Source organism: Manihot esculenta, chromosome 13, assembly GCF_001659605.2.
Source record: "Manihot esculenta cultivar AM560-2 chromosome 13, M.esculenta_v8, whole genome shotgun sequence".
NCBI lineage: Eukaryota > Viridiplantae > Streptophyta > Magnoliopsida > Malpighiales > Euphorbiaceae > Manihot > Manihot esculenta.
The window spans coordinates 1,105,434-1,131,475 of record NC_035173.2 but is presented as its reverse complement, the minus strand read 5'-3'; the positions used below and the strand labels follow the sequence as shown (position 1 = coordinate 1,131,475).

The 26,042-nt window shown below is 34.4% G+C and overlaps 4 protein-coding genes, 1 long non-coding RNA gene and 1 pseudogene across 5 annotated transcripts; all 6 read left to right on the top strand.

The window, feature by feature from the left end:
• The first annotated feature begins 1,051 nt into the window (after positions 1–1,051).
• Positions 1,052–12,135, top strand: LOC110630266 (putative pentatricopeptide repeat-containing protein At1g12700, mitochondrial). Its single transcript, XM_021777677.2, has 2 exons — positions 1,052–2,927; positions 11,430–12,135. The coding sequence occupies exons 1-2, from the start codon at positions 1,119–1,121 to the stop codon at positions 11,676–11,678; spliced, it is 2,058 nt and encodes a 685-aa protein (XP_021633369.2). The 5' UTR covers positions 1,052–1,118; the 3' UTR covers positions 11,679–12,135.
• On the top strand, positions 5,672–7,894 carry LOC110630057 (pentatricopeptide repeat-containing protein At1g63330). Its single transcript, XM_021777369.2, has one exon. The coding sequence runs from the start codon at positions 5,798–5,800 to the stop codon at positions 7,844–7,846; it is 2,049 nt and encodes a 682-aa protein (XP_021633061.2). The 5' UTR covers positions 5,672–5,797; the 3' UTR covers positions 7,847–7,894.
• Positions 12,136–13,466: 1,331 nt separating the features above from the next.
• LOC110630276 lies at positions 13,467–15,751 on the top strand (annotated as a pseudogene).
• A 7-nt stretch (positions 15,752–15,758) lies between these two features.
• Positions 15,759–16,837, top strand: LOC110630277. The gene is made up of 2 exons (XR_002490367.2): positions 15,759–16,240; positions 16,330–16,837. It is a non-coding gene; the product is annotated as an uncharacterized LOC110630277 (long non-coding RNA).
• A 3,090-nt stretch (positions 16,838–19,927) lies between these two features.
• Positions 19,928–23,941, top strand: LOC110630275 (wall-associated receptor kinase-like 1). Its single transcript, XM_021777685.2, has 3 exons — positions 19,928–20,817; positions 20,901–22,115; positions 23,550–23,941. Exons 1-2 carry the CDS (start codon positions 19,956–19,958, stop codon positions 22,073–22,075), a joined length of 2,037 nt encoding a protein of 678 aa, XP_021633377.1. The 5' UTR covers positions 19,928–19,955; the 3' UTR covers positions 22,076–22,115; positions 23,550–23,941.
• On the top strand, positions 22,860–24,515 carry LOC110630055 (dephospho-CoA kinase). Its single transcript, XM_021777364.2, has 3 exons — positions 22,860–23,208; positions 23,550–23,695; positions 24,037–24,515. Exons 1-3 carry the CDS (start codon positions 22,999–23,001, stop codon positions 24,479–24,481), a joined length of 801 nt encoding a protein of 266 aa, XP_021633056.2. The 5' UTR covers positions 22,860–22,998; the 3' UTR covers positions 24,482–24,515.
• The last annotated feature ends 1,527 nt before the right edge of the window (positions 24,516–26,042 follow it).

Below are 26,042 nucleotides of genomic sequence, written 5' to 3'. Positions count from 1 at the left end.
AACTTTTTAATTATTAAATTTAATTAAAAATGAACAATCATTTAGAATAAAAAACCTTTAAGTACTATTATGAAACAGTCTGATTTGATCTTGCAGGTCTACATGTGTTAGAGAGCACAGAATACTACTGAAACAAGTCATGTGCTAGGACATTTCCACGATGCCTTGCATAATTAAAAGACACAGATTGGAAATTATCAAATGAATGTAAAATGTCCTCAACACAAATATCATGAAATGGGGAGACAGCAGAGATAGTGACCAAGCTGTCTGTCCGACTCCACCATTAAACAACCAAACCTATATATTTGATTCAATCTTATTATTTCATAGAAATGAAACTATCAGAGATTAATGCAGGATAAACTTATAAACTTAAATGTCAGTGGCAAAGGCCAAAGGGAGAACTTTGCAGAACCATTTCCTTTAGCTCAGCATTTCCTCATGGCATCCATCACAAGGATGCTTAGTTGAGGTCTACATTATTTAATTATTTCGTATAATTAAATTAAATTGATTAAAAAATAAATTTATTTATTATTTTAGTAACATTTTTAAAAATTGAACTGGTTTTATTAATTAATGTGTAAAACTATAATAAAAAGTGATTTTCTTTTAATTAAACAGAGAGACAGATTTTAGTGAGCCACCCTGTTTAAAGTGATGGAGAAGAGTTAGAAATCTTATTGTGTGCAACGACAGATATTGTTTCCAAGCTCTGATGTTGTCATTGGTGAATTATGCTAGACCCTCCATTTCTTTTGTGCTTTCCCAGCCTCCTTAACAAATAGAACATTTCTTCATCATCCTTGTAATTCATACTCTAATTTTCTGTCAAATATTGCAACTGCCCTGATATGTTGCAGATGGATCTGCTTATGCTAGATCCATTTTGCTTATTTTATTACTGTTGTCTGTTCTATAATTTTATTTAATATTATTAAATTAATGCCCACAAGTTATTGCCCTAATATAATAATAATAGGAAAATAATTTAGAAACAATTAAATCTTATATATATGTCTTCAAGAATATATGGCGCTCGGTACTGCTAGTGTGATAGTTTCTCTCTGTGGCTCCATGCCGAATGAAAGCTTTCAACTTCTCAGAGATCTAAGATGATGATAATGGGGAAGCCAAGTTTTATGAAGCCCATGTGTTTAGCTTCACATTTCAGGAGCTTCTACTTCCCCCTGCTGAGGGATTTTGGAATGGGTACCTTTCATTCTCCAACCTTATTATTTACCTTTTCTTTCAGTTCTTCTTCTACGTCAACTTACACTCACACCCATAAAGATGCGAACTTGAGATCTAAATTCCTTTGTGCTTATTTTAGGGATGTTGATGATGCCCTAGCTTCCTTTAATCACGTCATTCTTATGCATCCTCTTCCTTCTAGGGTTGAATTTAATAGATTTTTGTCTGCTCTTGTGGGGATCAAACAGTATCACACTGTCATTTCCTTGTCCAAAACAATTGAGTTGCTAGGGATCTCACACACTGTTTATTCTCTTTCTATCTTGATTAACTGCTTCTGCCGCTTACACCTTGTGGATTTTGGATTCTCAATTTTGGGGAAAATCCTCAAACTTGGATTGAAGCCCAACATTGTAACATTCAATACCTTAATTAACGGGCTTTGTATAGAGGGTAAAATTAATCGAGCAGTACACTTCTTCAACCATATGGTTGACAGAGGTTATCAGCCTAATGTTCTTACATACAGTGTCATAATAAATGGTCTCTGTAAATTGGGGCATACAAACGTGGCTATTCGGTTGCTGAAGGAAATGGTTGAGAGAGGTTGTCAGCCAGATGCCGTGACATACACTACAATCATTGATGCCCTTTGCAGAGATAAGCTAATTTTTGAGGCTCTGGACCTCTTCTCTCACATGAGAAATAAAGTTTCACCTAATGTTATCACTTACAACTGTTTAATTCACGGTCTTTGCAATTTAGGCAAGCAGAATGAAGCTTTGGCCTTGTTGAAAGAAATGGCGGTAGATAAAATATCACCGGACATTTTTACCTTCAATATATTGCTAGACTCTCTTTGTAATGAAGGACTAATTTCAGAGGCTCAAAGTGTAATCAAGATAATGATTCAAAGAGGTGTGGAGCCTGATGTTGTCACTTACAACTCATTGATAAAAGGATATTGTTTGTGTAGCCAAGTAGATCAAGCTTTGGCCTTGCACTATGAAATGGTGGGGCAGAACATATCACCGAATATTTATACCTTCAATGTATTAATTGACTCTCTTTTTAAGCAAGGAATGGTTTCAAAAGTTCGAGATATTATGAATTCAATGGTTCACATTGGCATAAAGCCTGATGTGGTCACTTACAATTCATTGATGGATGGATATTGTCTGCATAGCCAAATGGATGAGGTTAGAAAAGTATTTGATATGATGGTAAGGAATGATATAGCTAATGTCTCTAGCTACAACATCTTAATTAATGGATATTGCAAGCGCAAAGGGATTGATGAAGCAATGAAACTTTTTAATGAAATGCCTTGTAAAGGTTTAGTTCCCGACTCTGTTACTTATAATACACTTATACAGGGCTTGTGGGAAGCAGGGAGGCCTCGGGCTGCATTGGAGTTTTTCAAGAACATGCATTACCATGGTCACCAACCGGATCTGGTAACTTTCTCAATTTTGCTCAATGGCTTGTGCAAACAGGGAGATCTTGATGATGCACTTACCATATTCGAAGCAATGGAAAAGAGTCGATTTAAGCCTGATTGTGTTGTCTATAGTATTCTGATTGATGCTATGTGCAAAGCTGGGAAGTTTAATGATGTGAAGGAACTTTTTTCTAGGCTTTTTGAAAAAGGTTTAAAGCCTGATGTATATACATATATTACAATAATAAAAGGGCTTTGTGCAGAAGGATCTCTAGATGAAGCATACAAGGTTTTCAGAGAAATGGAAGAAGGTGGATGTTTGCCAGATGAACGTTGTTATAATGTGATTATTCAAGGGTTTCTTAAGCATGAGAATGTAGTAAAAGCATCACAACTTATTGATGAAATGGTTGATAAGGGATTCTCTTCAGATGTCACCACAGCGGAATTGGTTATACATCTATCACTAAATGATGATCTGATTTTGAGAAAACTACGAAATCGATCTGGAGGTCCTAAAGGTGTAAGTGTGAAATGAGACTTGAACAATCAAATCTTGATCAAGAGGCCTTTGATATGTTGTGAGTCATTGGTAGTTGGATCTATTTCAATGTATACAATGAGAATGCTGCTAATATCTTTTATGGTTTTTAATTTGCTGGTGTAAAAGTGAAAATGTTGATTAGGTGTCCATAACAAATTTATAGCATTTTAAGAAAAATAGCTGGGCTCGTACCAGATTCATAAGCGTGCAAATCTCTCTGTGGTTGCAGCATCAGACTTTTAGTTTTGTTATGCACAAATCAAACAATACAAGGAAATTGGTGTCCAAAACTGATTGCTGTTATAATGTGATTTTTCAAGGGTTTCTTAGGCAGGATAGTATGCTAAAAGCGTCACAACTTATTGATGAAATAGTTGATAAGGGATTTTCTGCTGATGCCACAACCACCAAATCTGTAATATGTCTATTGCTAAATGACAATCCCATTCCGAGAAAACTACGAAATCTCATCAATCTGAAGGTTCTGTAGGTGTAAATGAGAAGTGAGATGCGGGAGACTCTTTTATGTTGCTAGTTATTGGTACTTAGAGCTAGTTCACTATGTGTACAATAGAATGCCGCAATTCTGTTATGCATCTGTCATATGTTGTCACTCAATGACGATCTCGTTCTGCAAAAACTACTGAATCAATCTGAAGGTTCTTATGGTGTAAAGAGATTTTAGCAATCAACACCTGCTTAACAGATGCAGGGGCCTTCTTTGGTTGTGAGTTATTGGCATTTGAATATATTGAATACATGTACAATTAGAACGCTGCTAGTTGGTTATGCATCTGTCATATGTTGTCGCAGCAGTCCCAAGAATACAATGGTATGATTCTGGTGCTCCTCTTTCAAATTATCTTATTTAGAGTTGAACTCTTAAGTTAGTAAGTCCTTATAAAAGTAGAAATATTTGTGAACAGATAAGAAGGTCAGTGATAGAAGGAGCCCATTAAACACCATAGCTACTGGTGATGTTGTAATGTTACAAGAATCTGATATAGCTTTTGGCATCAGAGGTGTGCTTAACAAATTCATTATTGAATCAACGTAAAATGTCCTCAACACAAATATCATGAAATGGGGAGACAATACTCCATGTAGAACACAGATAGTGAACAAGCTGTCTGACCCCCCATTACTATATATTTGATTCAATCTTTATTAAGTCTTAATATTTCATAGAAATGAAAATATCAGAGATTAAAACAGGATTATACTCCATTAATTTGCTGAAAATAACTTCAACTTATATTTAAAAAATATTTTCTGTAAAAAATGTTTTTCATAAAAAATAGTAAGAAAAATATTTTTTTATTAAATTTTCAATTATATTCATTTTAATGGCATTAACTTTTATTAAATATTAAAAAATATTTTGAATACTTATTTAGAAAAATAATAAAATTATTTTAAAAATAAAATAAAATTATAATAATCAATTTATATATTATTATAATATAAAAAAAAGTAAATAATAATTTTAAAATAATAATAAAAAAGATAGAAAGGAGTATAATTTAATTAGAATTAGATTTAGTAAAAATATAATTTTAATTTATTAAATTTAAATTCATTAAATTTTTATTTAATTAAAAAAAAGGACTTTCTAACTTTTTGGATAGAGAGAAAAGAGGAGTGGGTTGCTATTTCTAAGATTTGAATAGAGAGAAAAGTAGTTATTTTTAAGTAACAACTTTTAGATGTAAATAAAATTATACGGAAATTTTGCATATAAATTTATTAACTGAATTGAGTTTTGTGTCGCTTCATGTATAAAGTGTTTGTGAGGAATTATTATTTTTATTTTAATTCACAATAAAATCTCTTATTTACTATTTACTATTGGAATGTGTATTTAGTTGATTCAATTTAAAATCGAATCGAATTAAATAAATTGAAAATTAAAATTTTGATATTTATAAAAATTAAATTGAATTGATTTTAGATAAAAATTAAACTGAATTGAATCAATATGATTCGGTTTGATTTAATTGATTTAAATTTTTTAATAATTTTTTATTTTTTATATTTTAAAATTTAATTGAAATATTTTAATTTTAATATAATTTAATTTCAGTACTATTAAAAATAATATACTATTATCACTAATCGGTTTAATTTAATTTTTTTATTAAAATTAAATTAAATTAAAATAATTAAAATTTTTAAAATTAAAAATTAAATTAAATAAAATAAATAATAAATAAATAAAATTTTAAATTAATTCAATTTGATTAATTTTTTAATTTAAATCGATAGTGTTGACTTGAAAAAAAAAATTTAACATAATAATCGATAAAAAAAATTAAGATAACACAATGTGTTGATAAAAAAATGACTTACTTATGTTTTAAATATGTAATTATTTAAATATTAAAAATCGGCTTTTTTTTTAAATAAGAAATTATACAGTGGTACTACGATTTAATGTAGGATGAGCACTCGGAATGTTTTTTCTTTTTCTTTTTATTTTTTATAAATTACTACTTTATAGTTTTTCTTTTTAAGAATCCACTACCATGTTTCATTTTTCTTCTGGTGATGAAAAAAGAGCTCAAGGCTCAGTGCCAGCTGCCCGGTGAAAGCTTGCAACTTTACAGAGATCGAAGATGAAGCTAAGTTTTGTGAAGACCATGTGTTTAGCTTCAGCTTTCAGGGGCTTCTACTCTCCACTGCCAACGGATTTGGGATTGGGTACCTTTCATTCTCTAACCCCATTATATACTTTTCCTTTCCATTCGTCTTCTTCTTCTACTTCCGCTCACACACATCAAGATGCAAGCTTGAGATCTAAATTCAATTCTGCTTCATTTAGGGACGTTGATGATGCCCTAGCTTCCTTTAATCACATCATTCTTATGCATCCTCTCCCTTCTAGGGTTCAATTTAATCTATTTTTGTCTGCCCTTGTCAGAATGAAACAATATCATATCGTCATTCCCTTGTCCAGAACAATTGAGTCTCTAGAAATTTCAAACGATACTTATTCTCTTAATATCTTGATTAATTGTTTCTGCCGCTTACACCATGTGGATTTTGGCTTCTCAATTTTTGGGAAAATCCTTAAATTGGGATTGCAGCCAAGTATTGTGACATTTAGCACATTAATTAATGGGCTTTGTATGGAGGGTAAAATCAATGGAGCAATAGACTTTTTCAACCATATGGTTGAGAGAGGTTATCAACCTAATGTTCTTACTTACAGTGCGATAGTAAATGGATTGTGTAAATGTGGGAATACAAATGGGGCTATTGGGTTGCTGAAGAAAATGGTTGAGAGAGGTTGTAAGCCAAATGTTGTAACATACAATGCAATAATCGACGCCCTTTGCAAGGGTAAGTTATTTGCTGAGGCTGTAAACCTCTTATCTCAAATGAAGGATAAAGGCATTTCACCTAATGTTATCACTTACAATTGCTTAATTCATTGTCTTTGCAATTTGGGCAAGCAGAATCAAGCATTAGCCTTGTGGAAAGAAATGGTGGGGCATAAAATATTACCAGACATTTTTACCTTCAATATATTGCTAGACTCTCTTTGTAAGGAAGGATTGCTTTTAGAGGCTCAAAGTACGATAAAGATAATGATTCAAAGAGGTGTGGAGCCTGATGTTTTCACTTATAGTTCATTGATAAAAGGATATTGTTTGCATAGCCAAGTGGATCGAGCTTTGGCCTTGTTGTATGAAATGGTAGGGCAGAACATGTCACCAAATGTTTATAACTTTAGCATATTGATCGACTCTCTTTTTAAGGAAGGAATGGTTTCAAAAGTTCAGGATATTGTGAATTTGATGGTTCAAAAGGGCATAAAGCCCAATGTGGTCACTTACAATTCATTGGTGGATGGATATTGTATGCATAGCCAAATGGATGAGGCTAGAAAAATATTTGATTTGATGGTAAGCAGTGGCATAGCTGATGTCCTTAGCTATAGCATCTTAATTAACGGATATTGTAAGAGCAAATGGATTGATGAAGCAATGAAACTTTTTGATGAAATGCCTCATAAAGGTTTAGTTCCTGACTCTGCTACTTATAATACACTTATACAGGGCTTGTGGGAAGCAGGGAGGCGTCAGGCTGCATTGGATTTTTGCAAGAACATGCATTACCATGGTCACCAACCAGATATTATAACTTTCTCAATTTTGCTCAATGGCTTGTGCAAACAGGGAGATCTTGATGAGGCACTTATCATTTTCAAAGCGATGGAAACGAGTAGATTTAAGCCTGATTGTGTTATCTATAATATTCTGATTGATGGTATGTGCAAAGTTGGAAAGCTTAATAATGCCTATGAACTTTTTTCAAGGCTCATTAGAAAAGGCATCAAGCCTAATGTTTGTATATATACTACGATAATAAAAGGACTTTGCAATGAAAGATTACTGGATGAAGCATATAAGGTTTTCAGAGAAATGGAAGGAGGTGGATGTTTACCAGATGAACGCTGTTATAATGTGATTATTCAAGGGTTTCTTAAACATGAGAATGTAGTAAAAGCATCACAACTTATTGATGAAATGGTTGATAAGGGATTCTCTGCAGATGCCACAACAGCAGAATTGGTAATACATCTATCGCTCAGCGATGATCTCATTTTGAGAAAACTACGAAATCGATCAGGAGGTTCTAAAAGTGTAAATGTGAAATGAGACTTGAACAATCAACTCTTTATCAATAGATGCAAGAGGCCTTTGTTATTTTGTGAGTCATTGGTAGTAGAATCTATTTCAATGTGTACAATTAGAATGCCACTAATATCTTCTATAGTTTTTAATTTGCTGGTCTAAAAGTGAAATGTTGATTAGGTGTCCATAACAAATTTATAGCACTTTGAGACAAATAGCTGGCCTCGTACCAGATTCATAAGCATGCAAATCTCTCTGTGGTTGCAGTATCAGACTTTGTTCTGTTATGCATAAATCAAACAATACAAGTAAATTGATGTCCAAAATTGATTGCTGGTATAATGTGATTTTTAAAGGGTTTCTTAGGCATGATAATATGTTAAAAGCGTCACAACTTATTGATGAAATGGTTGACAAGGGATTTTCTGCAGATGCCACAACCACTGAATTGATGGGGAGGTATGCAGGTTAGCGAAGAATTTGATTTCTGCATGAAGTATCAAGAACGCTAGCAATTTGAAAATTGTGATGAAATTCTGTGGATGTTTTATTCCTTTGTAGGCACGTTTAGTAGCTAGAAATTCTGCTGGCTATCACCTTGTCCACCTGACCCAGTAGTATCTGTTCATATAAACTGATTTTGTTCTGCTTCGCCATTTTCCTTCATTGGATTGAATTCAAAATGAAATCAAATACATAAAGTAAGCTGCTCTACAATTTGAAGCACAAAAATATCCATTTCTGTCATCAATTTTTTTAGCTTGCTGATATAAAAATAAAAATAAAAATGGTGATTCTGACAAAAGAAATAAATTCATTGCATTTTGAGAGAAGGAGCTGGTCTCGTACCAGATTCATTGCATGACGAAAATGGCTGCTTGTCTATTGTGTGCTCACTAGAACAGAAATCATGGTTCTGTTATGTTTGCGCATTGAATTGTGCTCTCAAATAAGGCCTCCATTTTTCCTGAGAAATAACTTTTTTTCATCTAAATGATACAATGGCTTATTAATATAAGGGTAATTCATATGTATTTTTTTTTGTTGGCCATCTTTGTCCACATCACTGATATCATTTGAATGTCAATGAATAAAAGGATCATAAGATCTAGAGATAAGTAAGAATTGTATTTGTTAGGAATCCAAATCAAGCAAAACACAAATGACAGCAATGCATTAAGCTAATATAACCACATTATCCAACTTCACTCTCTTCTAGAGTACATCTTCTTCTAATTCTAGTCACCTGCCTCCACCTTAAAACTAATCAAGCCACTTCGAAAGGATCAAAGAAAATATTCAGGTCTTCGGTCGTAGAATTTCAGAGGAAGATTTCCAGGCTCTCTGCGGTATCTGAGATCAGAGACGAATGCTGTATGGAAATGATCCACTTGTGAAAGAGAGTGAAGGTCATTCAGGAGCGAAGCTCACCTTTGGGACCATGAAGACTAAATTAATGTTCTTTTAGATCACTAATAACGTACTGATATTTCTATAATGACATTTCAAATGTTATTAAAAAAAGGGACAACTAAAAACTTTTAACTCAAAACTAACAAAGTCTGTTAACAGTTACGATTATTACGAAGAATATTTTAATTGATTTTAAAAATTATAAAAAATTTAGGGACCATAGCAATTTTTTCTAAAAAAAACATTGCTAATATAGTTCGTTAATGAATTGAAAATAAACTGCGAAATTAGGGCACAACGGGTAAAATTCTCCCATTTTAACCTATAGACGCGTGTCCCTTTGCTCGCTGCCGAGTGAAAGTTTGCAACTTTACAAAGATCGAAGATGCTGATAACGGGGAAGCTAAGTTTTATGAAGACCATGTGTTTAGCTTCACCTCTCAGGAGCTTCCACTGTCCACTGCTATGGGATTTGGGAATGGGTACCATTCATTTTCCAACCATATTATTTAATTATTCTTTCCATTCTTCTACTTCCACTTTCACTCAAACACATAAAGATGCTAGCTTGAGATCTAAATTCTATTCCGCTTCTTTTAGGGACATTGATGATGCCCTAGCTTCCTTTAATCACATTATTGTTTTGCATCCTCTGCCTTCTATTGTTCAGTTTGGTCGATTTTTATCTGCTGTTATGAGAATGAAACAATACCACACTGTCCTTTCCTTCTCCAAAACAATTGAGTCGCTAGGTATCTCACATAATATTTATTCTCTTAATATCTTGATTAATTGCTTCTGCCGCTTACACCATGTGGATTTTGGATTCTCTATTTTTGGGAAAATTCTTAAATTTGGATTGAAGCCTGATACTGTGACATTTAATACCTTAATTAATGGGCTCTGTATAGAGGGTGAAATCAAAGCAGCAGTAGAAATTTTCAGTGATATGGTTGCAGGAGGTTATCAACCTAATGTTCCTACTTACAATGCAATAGTAAGTAGTCTTTGTAAATTTGGGAAAACAGATATGGCTATTGGGTTACTGAAGAAAATGGTTGAGACAGGTTGTAAGCCAGACGCTGTGACGTACACTGCCATCATCAATGCTCTTTGCAAGGATAAGCAAGTTTTCAAGTCTTTAGAGCTCTTCTCTCAAATGAAGAACAGAGCTATTTCACCTGATGTTATCACTTACACCTGCTTACTTCATGGTCTTTGCAATTTAGGAAAGCCGAATCAAGCATTGTCCTTGTTGAAAGAAATGGTGGGGCGTAACATATCACCAGACATTCTTACCTTCAATGTGTTGCTAGACGATCTTTGTAAGCAGGGACAACTTACAGAGGCTCAAAGTTTAATCAAGATAATGATTCAAAGAGGTGTGGAGCCTGATGTTTTCACTTATAGTTCATTGATGAAAGGATATTGTTTGCATAGCCAAGTGGATCGAGCTTTGGCCTTATTGTATGAAATGGTAGGGCAGAACATATCACCGAATGTTTATAACTTTAACATATTGATCGACTCTCTTTTTAAGGAAGGAATGGTTTCAAAAGCTCAGGATATTGTGAATTTGATGGTTCAAAAGGGCATAAAGCCCAATGTGGTCACTTACAATTCATTGGTGGATGGATATTGTATGCATAGCCAAATGGATGAGGCTAGAAAAATATTTGATTTGATGGTAAGCAGTGGCATAGCTGATGTCTTTAGCTATAGCATCTTAATTAAGGGATACTGTAAGAGCAAATGGATTGATGAAGCAATGAAACTTTTTGATGAAATGCCTCATAAAGGTTTATTTCCCAACTCTGTTACTTATAATACACTTATACAGGGCTTGTGGGAAGCGGGGAGGCCTCAGGCTGCATTGGAGTTTTTCAAGAATATGCATTACAATGGTCACCAACCAGATATGATAACTTTCTCAATTTTGCTCAATGGCTTGTGCAAACAGGGAGATCTTGATGAGGCACTTATCATTTTCAATGCGATGGAAACGAGTAGATTTAAGCCTGATTGTGTTATCTATAATATTCTGATTGATGGTATGTGCAAAATTGGAAAGCTTAATGATGCCTATGAACTTTTTTCTGGGCTCATTAGAAAAGGTATCAAGCCTAATGTTTGTATATATGCTACGATAATAAAAGGACTTTGCAATGAAAGATTACTTGATGAAGCATACAAGGTTTTCAGAGAAATGGAAGAAGGTGGATGTTTGCCAGATGAACGTTGTTATAATGTGATTATTCAAGGGTTTCTTAAGCATGAGAATGTAGTAAAAGCATCACAACTTATTGATGAAATGGTTGATAAGGGATTCTCTTCAGATGTCACCACAGCAGAATTGGTTATACATCTATCACTCAATGATGATCTCATTTTGAGAAAACTACGAAATCGATCTGGAGGTTCTAAAGGTGTAAGTGTGAAATGAGACTTGAACAATCAACTCTTGATCAAGGGGCCTTTGATATGTTGTGAGTCATTGGTAGTTGGATCTATTTCATTGTATACAATTAGAATGCTGCTAATATCTTTTATGGTTTTTAATTCGCTGGTGTAAAAGTGAAAATGTTGATTAGGTGTCCATAACAAATGTATAGCATTTTAAGAAAACTAGCTGGGCTCGTACCAGATTCATAAGCGTGCAAATCTCTCTGTGGTTGCAGTATCAGACTTTTAGTTTTGTCATGCACAAATCAAAGAATACAAGGAAGTTGATGTCCAAAATTGATTGCTGTTATAATGTGATTTTTCAAGGGTTTCTTAGGCATGATAGTATGCTAAAAGTGTCAACTTATTGATGAAATGGTTGATAAGGGATTTTCTGCTGATGCCACAACCACCAAATTTGTAATATGTCTATTGCTAAATGACAATCTCATTCCGAGAAAACTACGAAATCTTATCAATCTGAAGGTTCTGTAGGTGTAAATGTGAAGTGAGATGCGGGAGGCTCTTTTATGTTGCTGAGTTATTGGTACTTAGAGCTAGTTCACTATGTGTACAATAGAATGCCGGTATTCTGCTATGCATCTGTCATTTGTTGTCACAGCAGTTCCGAGAAGGCTTTTGTGTAATTCTTTTGTTCCTTTTGCTTGGTTGACTTTCTTTTTAAATTAGCTTACTTGGACTTAAATTCTATGTCAGTAAAGTTCTTGTAAATAACTACAGGTGATGTGTGAATGTTCAAAGAATCTGATATAGCTTTGGCATCACTAGTGGGCTGAGGGTTATGCAGGTTTTTTTTATTTGGTTGTCAAATGGGAGGTATGCAGGTTAGTGAAGAATTTGATTTCTTCACGAAGCATCAAGAAGACTAGCAAGTTGAAAATTGTGATGAAATTCTGTGGATGTTTTATTCCTTTGTTGGCACTTTTAGTAGCTAGAAATTCTGCTGCCATTATCCACCTGTCCCAGTAGTATCTGTTCATATAAACCGATTCATTGATGAAATTCTTCTCTTATGTTTGCACATTGCCTCTATTTTTCCTAGTACTATTTCTGTGGCATAACTTTTTTTTCATCGAAATGATACAGTGGCTTGTTAATATTAGGGTAATTTATACATATTTTTTGAAAATTAAAAAATAAAAATTGTAAATTAATTAATTTGTTTTTGAATTGAAATAAAGTAAGTTGAGGAAGTTTCGCTTGTCAAGTTTATGTTATAATAAAAAATCCAATTTAAAAAAAAAAACTGCTATTCTTTTACAAGTGAACAAGCACCAAGTTTCTTAACAATTATAAAAATTCATTTTCTCACATCAAATTGATATGTCTAAAATAATGACATAATATTTGATAAATTATATAAAGTTAATATAAAATGTCTTAGTTTTTATTTTTATTTTCAAAAAAAATTATTCTCAATCGATAGCCAGTACATATTAAAAAAATGGTTTTTTTTACTCAACATGCCTTAAATTTAACATTTATTTTATTTTCATTCTCAATTTATTTTTTATTTTGTTCATTTACGTGGTCCTTTTCTGTCCCTCTCTCACATATTTTAAATGAATAAATTAATAATTATTTTATTTTTTTATAAAACATTTCTTATATTTTATTAATTTGATTAAATAAAAATTATGCAGATTTTATTTTATTTAAATTAATATAATTGAGAAAAAAAAAATTGTCTAAATGGGATTTATGGCAAGACACGCTTACTCGTAACTGGTGAACGATTGCTGATACGGTTCATCAAAAAATTAAAGGATTGCTAATACAGTTCGCTGATGAATTGAAAATAAACCGCAAAATTAGGGCACAACGGGTAAAAATTCTCCCATTTTTACCTATAGAAGCGGCGTCTGGTGTTGTTCATACAGTGTGGTCGTTTCTCTCCTGACCCTGTGCTTGCTGCCGAGTGAAAGTTTGCAACTTTACAGAGATCGAAGATGCTGATAACGAGGAAGCTAAGTTTTATGAAGACCATGTGTTTAGCTTCACCTCTCAGGAGCTTCCACTGTCCACTGCTATGGCATTTGGGAATGGGTACCATTCATTTTCCAACCATATTATTTGCTTATTCTTTCCATTCTTCTACTTCTACTTCCACTCAAACACATAAAGATGCTAGCTTGAGATCTAAATTCTATTCCGCTTCTTTTAGGGACATTGATGATGCCCTAGCTTCCTTTAATCACATTATTCTTATGCATCCTCTGCCTTCTATTGTTCAGTTTGGTCGATTTTTACCTGCTGTTATGAGAATGAAACAATACCACACTGTCCTTTCCTTCTCCAAAACAATTGAGTCGCTAGGTATCTCACACAATATTTATTCTCTTAATTTCTTGATTAATTGCTTCTGTCGCTTAAACCATATGGATTTTGGATTCTCAATTTTTGGGAAAATTCTTAAATTTGGATTGAAGCCTGATACTGTGACATTTAATTCCTTAATTAATGGGCTCTGTATAGAGGGTGAAATCAAAGCAGCAGTAGAAATTTTCAGTGATATGGTTGCAGGAGGTTATCAACCTAATGTTCCTTACTTACAATGTGATAGTAAGTGGTCTTTGTAAATTTGGGAAAACAAATATGCTATTGGGTTACTGAAGAAAATGGTTGAGACAGGTTGCAAGCCAGACGCTGTGAGGTACACTGCCATCATCAATGCTCTTTGCAAGGATAAGCAAGTTTCTGAGTCTTTAGAGCTCTTCTCTCAAATGAAGAACATAGCCATTTCACCTGATGTTATCACTTACACCCGCTTAATTCATGGTCTTTGCAATTTAGGAAAGAATCAAGCATTGTCCTTGTTGAAAAAAATGGTGGGGCATAACATATCACCAGACATTCTTACCTTCAATGTGTTGCTAGACGATCTTTGTAAGCAGGGACAACTTACAGAGGCTCAAAGTTTAAACAAGATAATGATTCAAAGAGGTGTGGAGCCTGATGTCTTCACTTACAATTCATTGATGAATGGATATTGTTTGCATAGCCAAGTAGATCAAGCTTTGAATTTGTTGAATGAAATGGTGGAACGTAATGTGTCACCAAGTGTTTATACCTCCAGTGTGTTGATTGATGCTCTTTTTAAGGAAGGAATGGTTCCAAAAGTTCCAAGTCATTGTCAGTATGGTGGTTCAAAGGGGCATAAAGCCTAACAAAGTCACTTACAATTCATTGATGGATGGATATTGTTTGCATGGCCAAATGAACGAGGCTAGAAAAGTATTTGTTTCGATGGTAAGCACTGGCATAGTTGATGTCTTTAGCTACAACATTTTAATTATCGGGTACTGCAAGGACAAAAGGATTGATGAAGCATTGAAACTTTATGATGAAATGTCTCAAAAAGGTCTGGTTCCCGACTCTGTTACTTATAATACTCTTATAAAGGGCTTGTGGGAAGCAAGGAGTCCTCCGGATGCACTAGAGTTTTTCAAGAACATGTGCTCCCATGGTCAGCAGCCAAATATTATAACTTTTATCAATTTTGCTTGATGGTTTGTGCAAACAACGAGATGTTGATGAGGCACTTGCCATATTCAAAGCAATGGAAAAGAGTCGTTTGACGCTTGATTGTGTGGCATACAATATTTTGATCAATGGGTTGTGCAGATCTGGGAAGCTTAATGATGCCAATGAACTTTTTTTCTAGACTTTTTGAAAAAGGTTTGCAGCCTGATGCTTATACATATAGTAGAATAATAAAGGGACTTTGTAATGTAGGACTAATACATGAAGCATATAAGTTTTTCAGAGAAATGGAAGAGGGTGGATGTTTACCAAATGATTGTTGTTATAACATGATTATTCAAGGGTTTTTGAGGCATGATGATGTACCAAAAGCGTCACAACTTATTAATGAAATGGTTGATAAGGGATTCTCTGCTGATGCCACAACCACAGAATTGGTAATGCATTTATTGCTCAATGACAGATCTCAATTTGAGAAAATTGTGAAATCGATCCAATGATTCTTGGTGTAAATGTGGAATGAGGTTTTAATAATCAGCACCTAATCAACGGATACATGAGCCCTTTGTGGTGTTGAGTTATCGGTATTTAACACATTCTTCAAGTAATCTTGCTGTACAGCTTCTGTTGTTTAGCTTATTTGATCTTTGCAACAAGTAATGCCGCATATATGCACACTAAATTTGAAGTTCAGGTAGTATTTGATCATGTTTAGGACAGACCTATATTGTTCTCTGGCTTACAACCTGATGTAGGTCATATCACAAGAAAATTGCAGAGAACATATCCTGTGAGGTTGCTTTCTTTTCCCTTTTTTGTTATTGGTTGTAAAACTATTCATATAGCGGTCTATGAGCTAACTAGATGTTATGTAAGATCTACTGTGAATTGAAGCTAATGGCTCTGCTTAATTCTTAAACACTTCTTTTTGGGATCATCAGATTAGACTAGGATATTAAGGTTTTCATTCATGGAATGTGGCCTGCAAGGAGCTGTATCTGAAGAAGTGACAAAAATTAAAGAGTCTAAGCTTTCCCTCATCAGTTATGGCCTATTCAAGTAAGCATTAATCGTTTCAATTTTCTGATAATTTTGATTGAAGTTTTTTCATAATTCAGTTTCACTAACAGAGTATCTGTGCATTTCAGAGCGATGTCCCAGAGGTGGTGTGCATATAGCATCTGATGGGTGTTGAAGCAGTGACTGTTGACCTTGTTCAAGAGACCACAAAGGCAGTCAGATTTCACTAGCCCTGCAAAAATGAGAGAAGATTTGAGATTGTTTTCAAGGAAGGGGAGATGAAATTTGAAACTCTAACACCTGCAAAACTCTCAGCAGACAGTCTCATTTGTTAAGTGACTATAATCCTGTCCAGGAATGCTGCTTACAATAGCAAACTTTGGCAGTTGATGAGTTAGCATACTGGGATGAAGTGAACCAAGTGGGATGATAAACAGAGCCCGATTGGTTTCAGAATGTGCGAGTATCTCCGGTAGGCGGCTTTAGGACTCTCAGTTCTGAGGTTCAAGTAGGACTAGTATGTAACACTGATCTTTTATCCCAAGGCTATCTGATATCTCTTGTATATTAGTTGTACTATCATCCAATAAACAGTTTAGTTGATGAATATGATAGTATGATATTGTTAATCTACTACATTAACATTTGTGATTTCCTTCCTACTGCTTCTGGTGATTGTTCTATTTCATGGAAAAAAATATATATATAGATATTGTTGATGCGGCTATGCAGTACAGCAGCTAAACGCAACTAAATGAATAATCTGTGTTCACTGGTAACTAGACATGAAATCGAATTTTACCTAGTGATTACAATTAATATGGAGGTTTCAAGTTTTTGCTTGTATGGTCTAGATTTACACATTTTATTTTCGTCCAAGAGTATATATTTGACCAACAAGATTTCTTTTTTCTTTAGGTTCGTCAGAATGTGACTGAAACTCGAATTTAAAATCTCACAATTGCTGAAATGAGTCTAAGTCAAAATATAGTGTTTTTTCTTCAAGAAGAGTTTATCGCTTATTTTTGCAGATTCTTTTCTTGTGTTTATTCCTCTTATTCTGAAAACCTGCAGCATTTCCTCCATAAATGAAGAAAACCAATTCGTAAAGAGAAATACATCATTCTCGAGTCCTGAATAAATTTGATAAATTTGCAGAGAGTATCTTATCAACCATTTCGTGAATGAGTTTCCTTCTTTGGTTTGTTCTTAAAGTACCATTAACCATGATACTATAATTAAAAAAGTACCGCGAGTTTGAGTCAAGGCCATAGCTAATTAGCTTGATCCCCTGTCTGTGTCTTAACCTGCTAACCTTACATCATTAGCATTTAGCAATAGAACCTCTAGAATCTCTGCAGACTGTGGCTAATCCTGCCACCTCTGCTGATTTGGAATGTGAAGCATCACAATTAAGCTTTAAACTTCCTTGTACCAGAGGAATACACAACTCAATAACACTAGTTAATGAGGATTAAATTATATGATGCTGGAAGAAAAAGAATCTGGAAGATATCTCCTGTAAAATGTAACTAGTAGGAAAGAATCTTTTCAGTACTGTTGTCTAAAACTAAGAACAAAAGCTCAAAGAATCCAATTTGTTGTTTCCGTCACCTTCTCATCTTTCCTCCCCCACCCATGGCTCTCTTTACATGTTTTCTTCCGCAAATCTTGCCACATTTGTACATTTGATTGGAAACTATTAGTTCATGTGAACGAGTTAAGAACTCTTAACTTCGAATTCTACTTCTACTTATCATGCAGACCTCAATCTTTCTTCTGAACTTTTTCAACTTAAGACTAAGGTTGCTGTTTATGTGATTGAACTAGGTGGGGTGAATATGTTGGAGTTTATTAGGTTGAGAAGAGGGACAGCAGTAATTGTTTGACTGGATGGATCATGGAAAAAGCATTTCATATTCCATCAAAATTTGCTATCTTTTTCTCTTTTCTATTTTCAAATTCATGACTTTATTGTTGTTATTAATGTATACTTTCTTGAAAGTTGCAGGTGATCTGTTGGGTTCCTAAAATCAATTACAGTTCACAAACAAGAGCTGCGACTTCTGACTAGTCCACAATATTTGCTGCTGGGCGTGTCAGGTCACTCTGTTGTCTGCACATGAAATTGCTCCTTGCGTGTGGTAATGTGGGTTGAAAAATCGTTAAACTAGATATTATTTTCTCACTTTTTCTTTTACAAAATTCTTATGAGGTGGCTTTATTTATTTATTTTATTATTTTTATACAATTAGCTCTAACGAAAACTTAAACTTAAGGCTTTACAAACTTCAGTTTTTGTATTTAGAATATCCAGATTCTGTAATTAAAAGACTGCTATGCTTGAGGCTGGCCAGTTGCATGTTAGAACTGCAGCTGTGGCGGCTAACAGCTGATGAATTTTGTTTTGACGCAACTTAAACTGTCAACTAAAATATCCATGCTGTGCCAAGCAAGATAATAAGGAGCTGATCAAACTCAACTTTCGCCTAACAACACAACAATATCTTGACGATAATAACTGTGATCCTTCTGCATCAAAAGGATACCTTAGCAATGGTGAAACAAAGTAAGGTATTAAAAGATATTAAAAGATGTAAGAGGGCAAAGTAAGGGTAAGCTTTTACTCAAGTTTCTTGGAAGCACCTGATTAGCAAGGAAGAAGACATATCTTTGGATCAAAGACTCCAAGGAGTCTTCCAAAACTTTATTGATTACATATGCTGTTAAATTAAATGCAAAATCTTATGCACACATGCACCTTTTCAATCACAATATAAGAGAAAAGAGAAATGAGAAAATAGAAGAGAAAAGACGTTAAATTTAACACGTTCAGAGCTGGCCGAAAAGAGGGACTCCTCACCTCTCCAAGCTACCATAGCTGCTGGAAAAGCCAATAAATTCTTCATGCAAAGACACAATCCAGATCTGTAGCTGGAAAAGCAAGATGCCCATAAAACACAGATTATGCCCATCGCCAAGGAGAGACATCAAATCTAAGGCAGCAGCGACCGAACAATAGTGAGAACTCTTGTGCCACTTCTGATAACATAGGAAGAGAACATGGATTTGAGCACTCCAAGCCATGGAAGGATGACAACAGACGGGACTGCAGACCTCTAACTCATATACGAGCCTTGCAAGACTGGGACAACCACAAAGTCTAGCCCCGTGAACACAATCTGGAGATAGCCCCAACATCAGAGATAACACAATCTGCAACACCAAAGGAAAGAAGAAAAAACAGGACAAACGAAGACAGCACCTAGAAGCAACCCTCACCCATCAGCTCGGTTGTCAATAACGAAAAAACACAAAAAATATATACATTCCGACCAAAACGAGGGAGGAAACCCTCAAGCTGGGCTGAAGAAGGGAGGTCTTCCCTTGCCCCAATGAAAGGTAGACCAAAGGGATGAAACCCTAGAATAGAAACACGAGAAAAGAGAAACAAGACTCTGCCTACTTTTATTTGACTTTTACTTTTCCTCCAACCCGTGTTTGATAAGAACCCCAGCAAATTGTCAAAGGAAAGTTGTGACTTTTGAAGTGACACATTTCCTTGCATTGAATTGAAGCCTTACTTTTGTGCTAGGAAGTCCAAGATGATGGCTGGAATACATGTCTCAAGATGATAGCTGGAATACGTGTCTCAAGTTGACTCCACTTTTCGGAATGCAGATTATAATTCAGCTGATTATGCAAATTATTGTAAAGCTGATAAAATTGAACTTTTGCTCAGAAACTTAATTCCATGGAGCTTTCATCATTCTGCAGCTTCTCAATCTTCCTCCTGTTTCTATTCCTTCAATCCTCAAACTGCCAACAAGAATATATAAGACAACTGTCGACCGACTGCGGACAAAATTCTTCTATATCAAAAGGGTATGTTTGCAATGGTAATCAAATTCCATGCCAATCCTTTTTAACCTTGTTTTCCCGTCCACCCTATGACTCCCCCATCACCATTTCTTCTCTTTTAGATTCAGAAGCCTCCAGCATAGCCTTGATCAACAACGTATCATCCATATTCACATTTCCCTTAGAGAAAAGGATCGTCGTTCCTGTTTCTTGTTCATGTGCTCGTGGCATCTTTCAGCATAATGCTTCTTATTTTATTCAATATCTCGAGACAGTTTTTACAGTAGCCAATAATACTTACCAAGGCCTTACTACTTGTCAGGCAATTCTGGATCAAAACCCATTTTTATCTCCCAAATATCTTGACATAGGATCGTATTTTAAGGTTCCACTGAGATGTGCATGCCCCAGTTCAAATCAAATGGCAAAAGGGGTGATCTCCTTGCTGGTGTATACAGTAACATGGGGGGATACGGTTCAATCGATTGCAAATAGTTTTGGGGTCGATGAAGCAAGCTTGCTGGAGGCCAACAAGTTGTCACAGGAGAGCACACTCTATCCCTTTACACCTCTCCTGGTTCCACTTACAAACGAGAATCGTTTGACAAATGGAAAATCAGCAAATCAAGGAAATTCAACAAATGTAGGGAACTTCTCTTGCCTCTATCCCAATGGATCTGTTCAAGTTGGAGAAAAAGATATCTATTGCAGAGCACAAAATAAAAAGTTCCCAGCTAAACTGGTTGCATTATTAGGTCCGTCAGTTATTTTCTTTTGTATAATATTATTTGTTTTTGCATAATAAGATGGTGCTAAATAAACTATGCTATTGCTTCAGGTGTGGGCATCGGCTTGGGGCTGCTTTGTTTTTTTGTTTTCGCCTACAAGCTATATCAATTCTTGAAGAAACGAAGAAGCAGAATTCAAAAAGCCAGATTGTTCGTGCAAAATGGTGGCTTGATGTTGCAACAGCGACTCTCATCTTATGGAAGCAGTGAAAAGACCAAACTATTTACTGCAGAGGAGCTGCAGAGAGCAACCGACAACTACAACAAGAGCAGATTTCTTGGTCAAGGAGGCTTTGGTACTGTTTACAAAGGAATGTTACCAGATGGTACCATTGTTGCTGTGAAGAGATCAAAAACAATTGACAGAAGAGAAATTGAACAATTCATAAACGAAGTTGTCATTCTATCACAGATAAATCATCGAAACATAGTGAAGTTTCTAGGGTGTTGTTTAGAAAGTGAGTTTCCATTACTGGTTTATGAGTTCATTTCTAATGGAACTCTCTCCCAACACATTCATGTGCAAGATCAAGAATCATCACTTCCATGGGAAGATCGTTTCAGAATTGCAGGTGAAGTAGCTGGAGCAGTAGCTTACATGCATTCTGCAGCTTCAGTTCCAATTTTCCATAGAGATATCAAATCTTCAAACATACTCCTAGATGAAAAATACAGTGCAAAAGTATCAGATTTTGGGACTTCAAGATTAATCTCATATGACAAAACCCACATAACCACAATAGTTCAGGGGACATTTGGATACTTGGATCCTGAATACTTCTACACAAGCCAATTCACTGAGAAAAGTGATGTGTACAGCTTTGGGGTCGTGCTGATAGAGCTCTTGAGTGGAGAAAAACCCATCTCTTCTACTAGAGCTGAGGATGAGAAAAATCTTGTGGCTCATTTCATTTCATTGGCAGAGGAGAATAGCCTGGAGAAAATTTTAGATCCTCGTGTTGCAAGAGAAGCAAGTGCAGAGGTTGTTCATGCAGTTGCAAAGCTTGCCATGAATTGTGTGAGATCTAATGCTAAGAATAGACCTTCAATGAGGGAGGTAGCAATGGAACTGGATGGAATGATCAAATCACAACACTGCTTAGAGATTATTGACCAAGAAAATCTGGTGGGAGATGAAGAGGACGATAGTACTAGTGAAACAGACAGCAAATTGGGAGAAGACGATATTGCCTTTTCCAAAGAGACGGGAACTGTCTCCATATAGATATTGACTATCCCAAATTGCCTGGAGGATCATATTAAGGGTGAGAACAGTGGGTCTAGGTTTGGTGAAATTTTGCGATACATTTTAGTCATTAATGTGAGTTCTATATAGATTCATCTATGATGAATGATGATTTCTAACCCTGACAATACACGATGGTGGTATTAAAGACATTGATGCTATAAGTCAAAAGAAGAATAATGCTAAGATAACTTTATTAGGCAATCTAATTTCTTGAATCATTAATGTCCATGGCTAACTCTCTCTCTTTGCACCTTTTCTTTGTATGGGCGTAAGGTCTCTCTAATCTACTTGTGATTACCCTCTCTACCACCAAATCGAGTGTATATATATATATATATATTATTTTTTGATTGTGGCTAATAGAGTTTTCAAACGAGAGTTTTTTTTTTTTTTTAATGTTATTTCTCATTGTCATTCTCTTGGATGGTATTGGCTCCTAAAGCAAAAGCTGGAGAGGCGCAAATGGGTTGCTGAGAGAAAATCTTCTCTCAACTCTAATGTGCGAAAACTTGAACTGAATCATTATATTATAAGATGTTGGATTATTATTTAAATAACTAAATAAAAAATAAATTTTTAAAACCGGAAACCTACAAATCAACAAAACTCTACTCATAGTTATTGATGACAGCATTGAGATTTAAATTAATAATTTTTAAAAATTAAAAAAAAAAATACAGTTTAGGGCTTTTTTTTTAATTTTGTTTTGATAGTTTTAATTAACTTCATGGTTTCTATTTAAAAGGCTTAGGTCGGGTCAAACTTTCACAACCCATTACTACTAGTGCGGCCCGGACGTCAACGGGTCTTAACCTCTCTCTCTCTCTCTCTCTCTCTTGTCTCGAGCTTAACTCCTACGGTCCTTCCACGTAGAAATGTAGTAAATCTCTAGTTCGATCATGTACTGTGAAATCCTTAGAGCTCCGATTTGCTTTTCTCGCTGTCGATGCTCTACGTCAATTCGGGATAAGAGCAAAAGGAGCATCTCATCTCCAGTGAAAATGAGGATGGTAGGATTGACCGGCGGAATAGCGTCAGGGAAGAGTATAGTCTCCAATCTTTTCAAATCCCAAGGAATTCCCGTTGTTGACGCCGATCTTGTTGCTCGCGTATGCTCTTTTCTCTTTTCACTTGCTTTGCTTTCTTCATCTCCATAGCAATAAGAATGATTCTTTCATTTTGTTTTTTGTTTTTGTATTCCATTGAACGAATGACCTGACTCAGTTGGAATTATGAAGGCGAATGTTTTAATTTTGAGCTTGACTAGTTTTTTTTTCATCATGTTCTAATTTTTGTAGAGGTTGTGGAAATTTGAATGCTTTATAACAGCTTGATAACATCATTTTTCAATTTTCCTTATTGATGCATATGTGATTTTCCACTAGAATTTAGGGTATTTATTGGCATCTTTCTTGAATTTCTCTTTACACTATGCTGGTACATTCTGCAGGATGTTCTAAAGAAAGACACAGGTGGTTACAAAAAGGTTGTTGCAGCATTCGGAGAGGATATCTTAGAAGCTAATGGAGAAGTGGATAGGCCAAAACTCGGTCAGATAGTATTCTCTGATCCTGCAAAACGTCAACTTCTTAATCGGTACTGATAGTTGTGGTGCTTGTGTGTTTTTAATGGAAAATGTAATTAAGCATCTCAATTTTTCATTTTACCATGTTGGGTCTGTGTTTCTTAGTATTGTTACCTTCAAATGCTACGGGAGGAAAATATGTTAAATTCATGGATAATTCCCTTTAATTTGGTCGTTATGCCTATGGCAAATTAATATCATTTGTATGACCTTGATGCTACGGGAGCAATATTGATTTTGCCTTAATCTTTCTAGCATCCTTAATATTGCATGGCAAGAAAGCTGCACAGGACAATTTTTTTTCCTGAATAGTGAATTTCACTTCTTAACTTTGACTCTTATATTCTTGCAGGCTTTTGGCTCCTTTTATTTCTTCTGGTATCTTTTACGAAATTTTCAAGCTGTGGTTGAAGGGGTATAATGTAATTGTCCTTGACATCCCACTGCTATTTGAGACCAAGATGGATAAATGGACAAAGCCGGTTGTTGTTGTATGGGTTGATACTGAAACACAGCTTCAGCGGCTTATGGGAAGAGATGGATCCTCAGAGGAGGATGCCAGAAATAGAATAAATGCACAGATGGCCCTGGATTTGAAAAGGTCCAAGGCTGACATTGTTATTGATAACACTGGCTCATTTGAGGACTTGGAGGAACAATTCAAGCAGGTACTATTGCAGGTTACTAGGCCTCTGACTTGGTCTGAATTCTGGCTTTCAAGACAAGGTGCCTTGACTTTACTTGCATCCACTGTAGTTGCGCTTGTTGTGTGTAAAAATATTCACGGGATATTATAATAAAAATTTTCAAACTTGTAGAACTTCTAAGAAATGCCAATTAAAGTGTCATTTTACTCGTTCAATTTTATATTTATTCTACTTACCTCTTAAATTTATAAACTCTGAAATAATTTAATCCTAGAATTTAAATTAGTTATATGCATGGCTAAATTTAATCGGGAGTTATTTAGAAATGGGTTCAATTTAATTGATTCAAATAACTTTTTATCTGTAAATAGAGTTCAAAATTTATTATTTATTTAATCCAAATTAAATCCATGATATAGAATGGTTTTATCTTAGGGATTCTTATCATGAGATTTGGTATATATTCTCGACAGTATCTTCTCACACAGAAGATTATATGACAGTCTTTTGACGAGCGGGGGAACCGGGATTCTTCTTCCACCACCAAGGACATTCTTTTGCCAGCCTCCTGGATGCCTCCTTCATCTCATATCATTACAATCAATTTCTTTGGTGAATTTTGATTTGGAACTGCAAGATTGTTGACAATATCGTTTGGTTTCATGTACAGATTTTAGAGATGTCATTGTTAAAGAAAGTTCCTTGAAAGTGATCTAGGTTACCCATATACCTCAACTTATAAAACCATTTAAGTTTTGTTTTTTTTTTTTCTTCTTTTGTATGGCTCAACATGACTTTGTATTTTATTTTTTGATAAGGGTACTTGTGACTTTTCAGAATTCAACTTTATATATATAGTTACTACCGGATTAAAATCATGAGTGCTAACATGATCTTGTATTTGGTTTTATGGCACCTTTGTTTTTCAATAGAATTCTCAATTTTCGAAAAATAAAATTACATATATATGCCCACAACTCGAAATAACCAGATGCTTTTTTCACATCTTATATTTGAATTTTTGTATATCTAGGTGAATTGGTAAGCTTAATGTTTGTGTAATTTTATATTTTAATTTAAATATTTAAATTTTATATAAATTAGTTCAATATTTATATTTAGATATATTTTAATTAATTTTTAAAATTAAAAATAAGTAATTCAATTGTTAAATTATAATTGTTAAAGTATTAAATTTTATTTTAAAGTAATAATTATGAATATTTTATAATATTTTATAATAGATCCTCTTTATTCATGCTCAGAAGAAATAAATGAAAAGAAGGGATCAGAGCTTTAGAAAGTTAAATCTTCTTCATGCTCTTCACTCTTCAGTCTTCGATCTATTTATTTGTCTTTTCTTTTTCTATTTTCTTTTTTTAAAAAAAAGAGTAAAAAGGTAAAATAAAATTCAATTAAGATTTTTAAAAATTATCACGAATTACAAAAAAAAATTGACGGAAAGAATTTCTCTTATTCTTATTAATAACAACTCTAAGAGAAATGTTTTTATGGTGCTAACAATTTAATATCTTTATTGCTCTAAATACTTTTAATTTATACTCTACCTATTATTGGGTATATTAAGAAAGATGTACAGTCCAATGAGACTATTATGAAATATTTATTGGGACAAACGTTTCTATTCTTATTCATACTTTTTCTCAGCACGATGAAAGGAGTGATCCGGTTTAGTATAGCGCAATTGCTA

Coding starts and splice junctions, on each gene's coding strand:
- LOC110630266 (XM_021777677.2), top strand. CDS start 1,119: ATGATGATAATGGGGAAGCCAAGTTTTATGAAGCCCATGTGTTTAGCT. Junction 2,928..11,429: donor CTCTAGATGAAGCATACAAG/GTTTTCAGAGAA, acceptor GAAGCATACAAG/GTTTTCAGAGAAATGGAAGA.
- LOC110630057 (XM_021777369.2), top strand. CDS start 5,798: ATGAAGCTAAGTTTTGTGAAGACCATGTGTTTAGCTTCAGCTTTCAGG.
- LOC110630275 (XM_021777685.2), top strand. CDS start 19,956: ATGGAGCTTTCATCATTCTGCAGCTTCTCAATCTTCCTCCTGTTTCTA. Junction 20,818..20,900: donor TAAACTGGTTGCATTATTAG/GTCCGTCAGTTA, acceptor CTATTGCTTCAG/GTGTGGGCATCGGCTTGGGG.
- LOC110630055 (XM_021777364.2), top strand. CDS start 22,999: ATGTACTGTGAAATCCTTAGAGCTCCGATTTGCTTTTCTCGCTGTCGA. Junction 23,209..23,549: donor ACGCCGATCTTGTTGCTCGC/GTATGCTCTTTT, acceptor TACATTCTGCAG/GATGTTCTAAAGAAAGACAC. Junction 23,696..24,036: donor AAACGTCAACTTCTTAATCG/GTACTGATAGTT, acceptor ATATTCTTGCAG/GCTTTTGGCTCCTTTTATTT.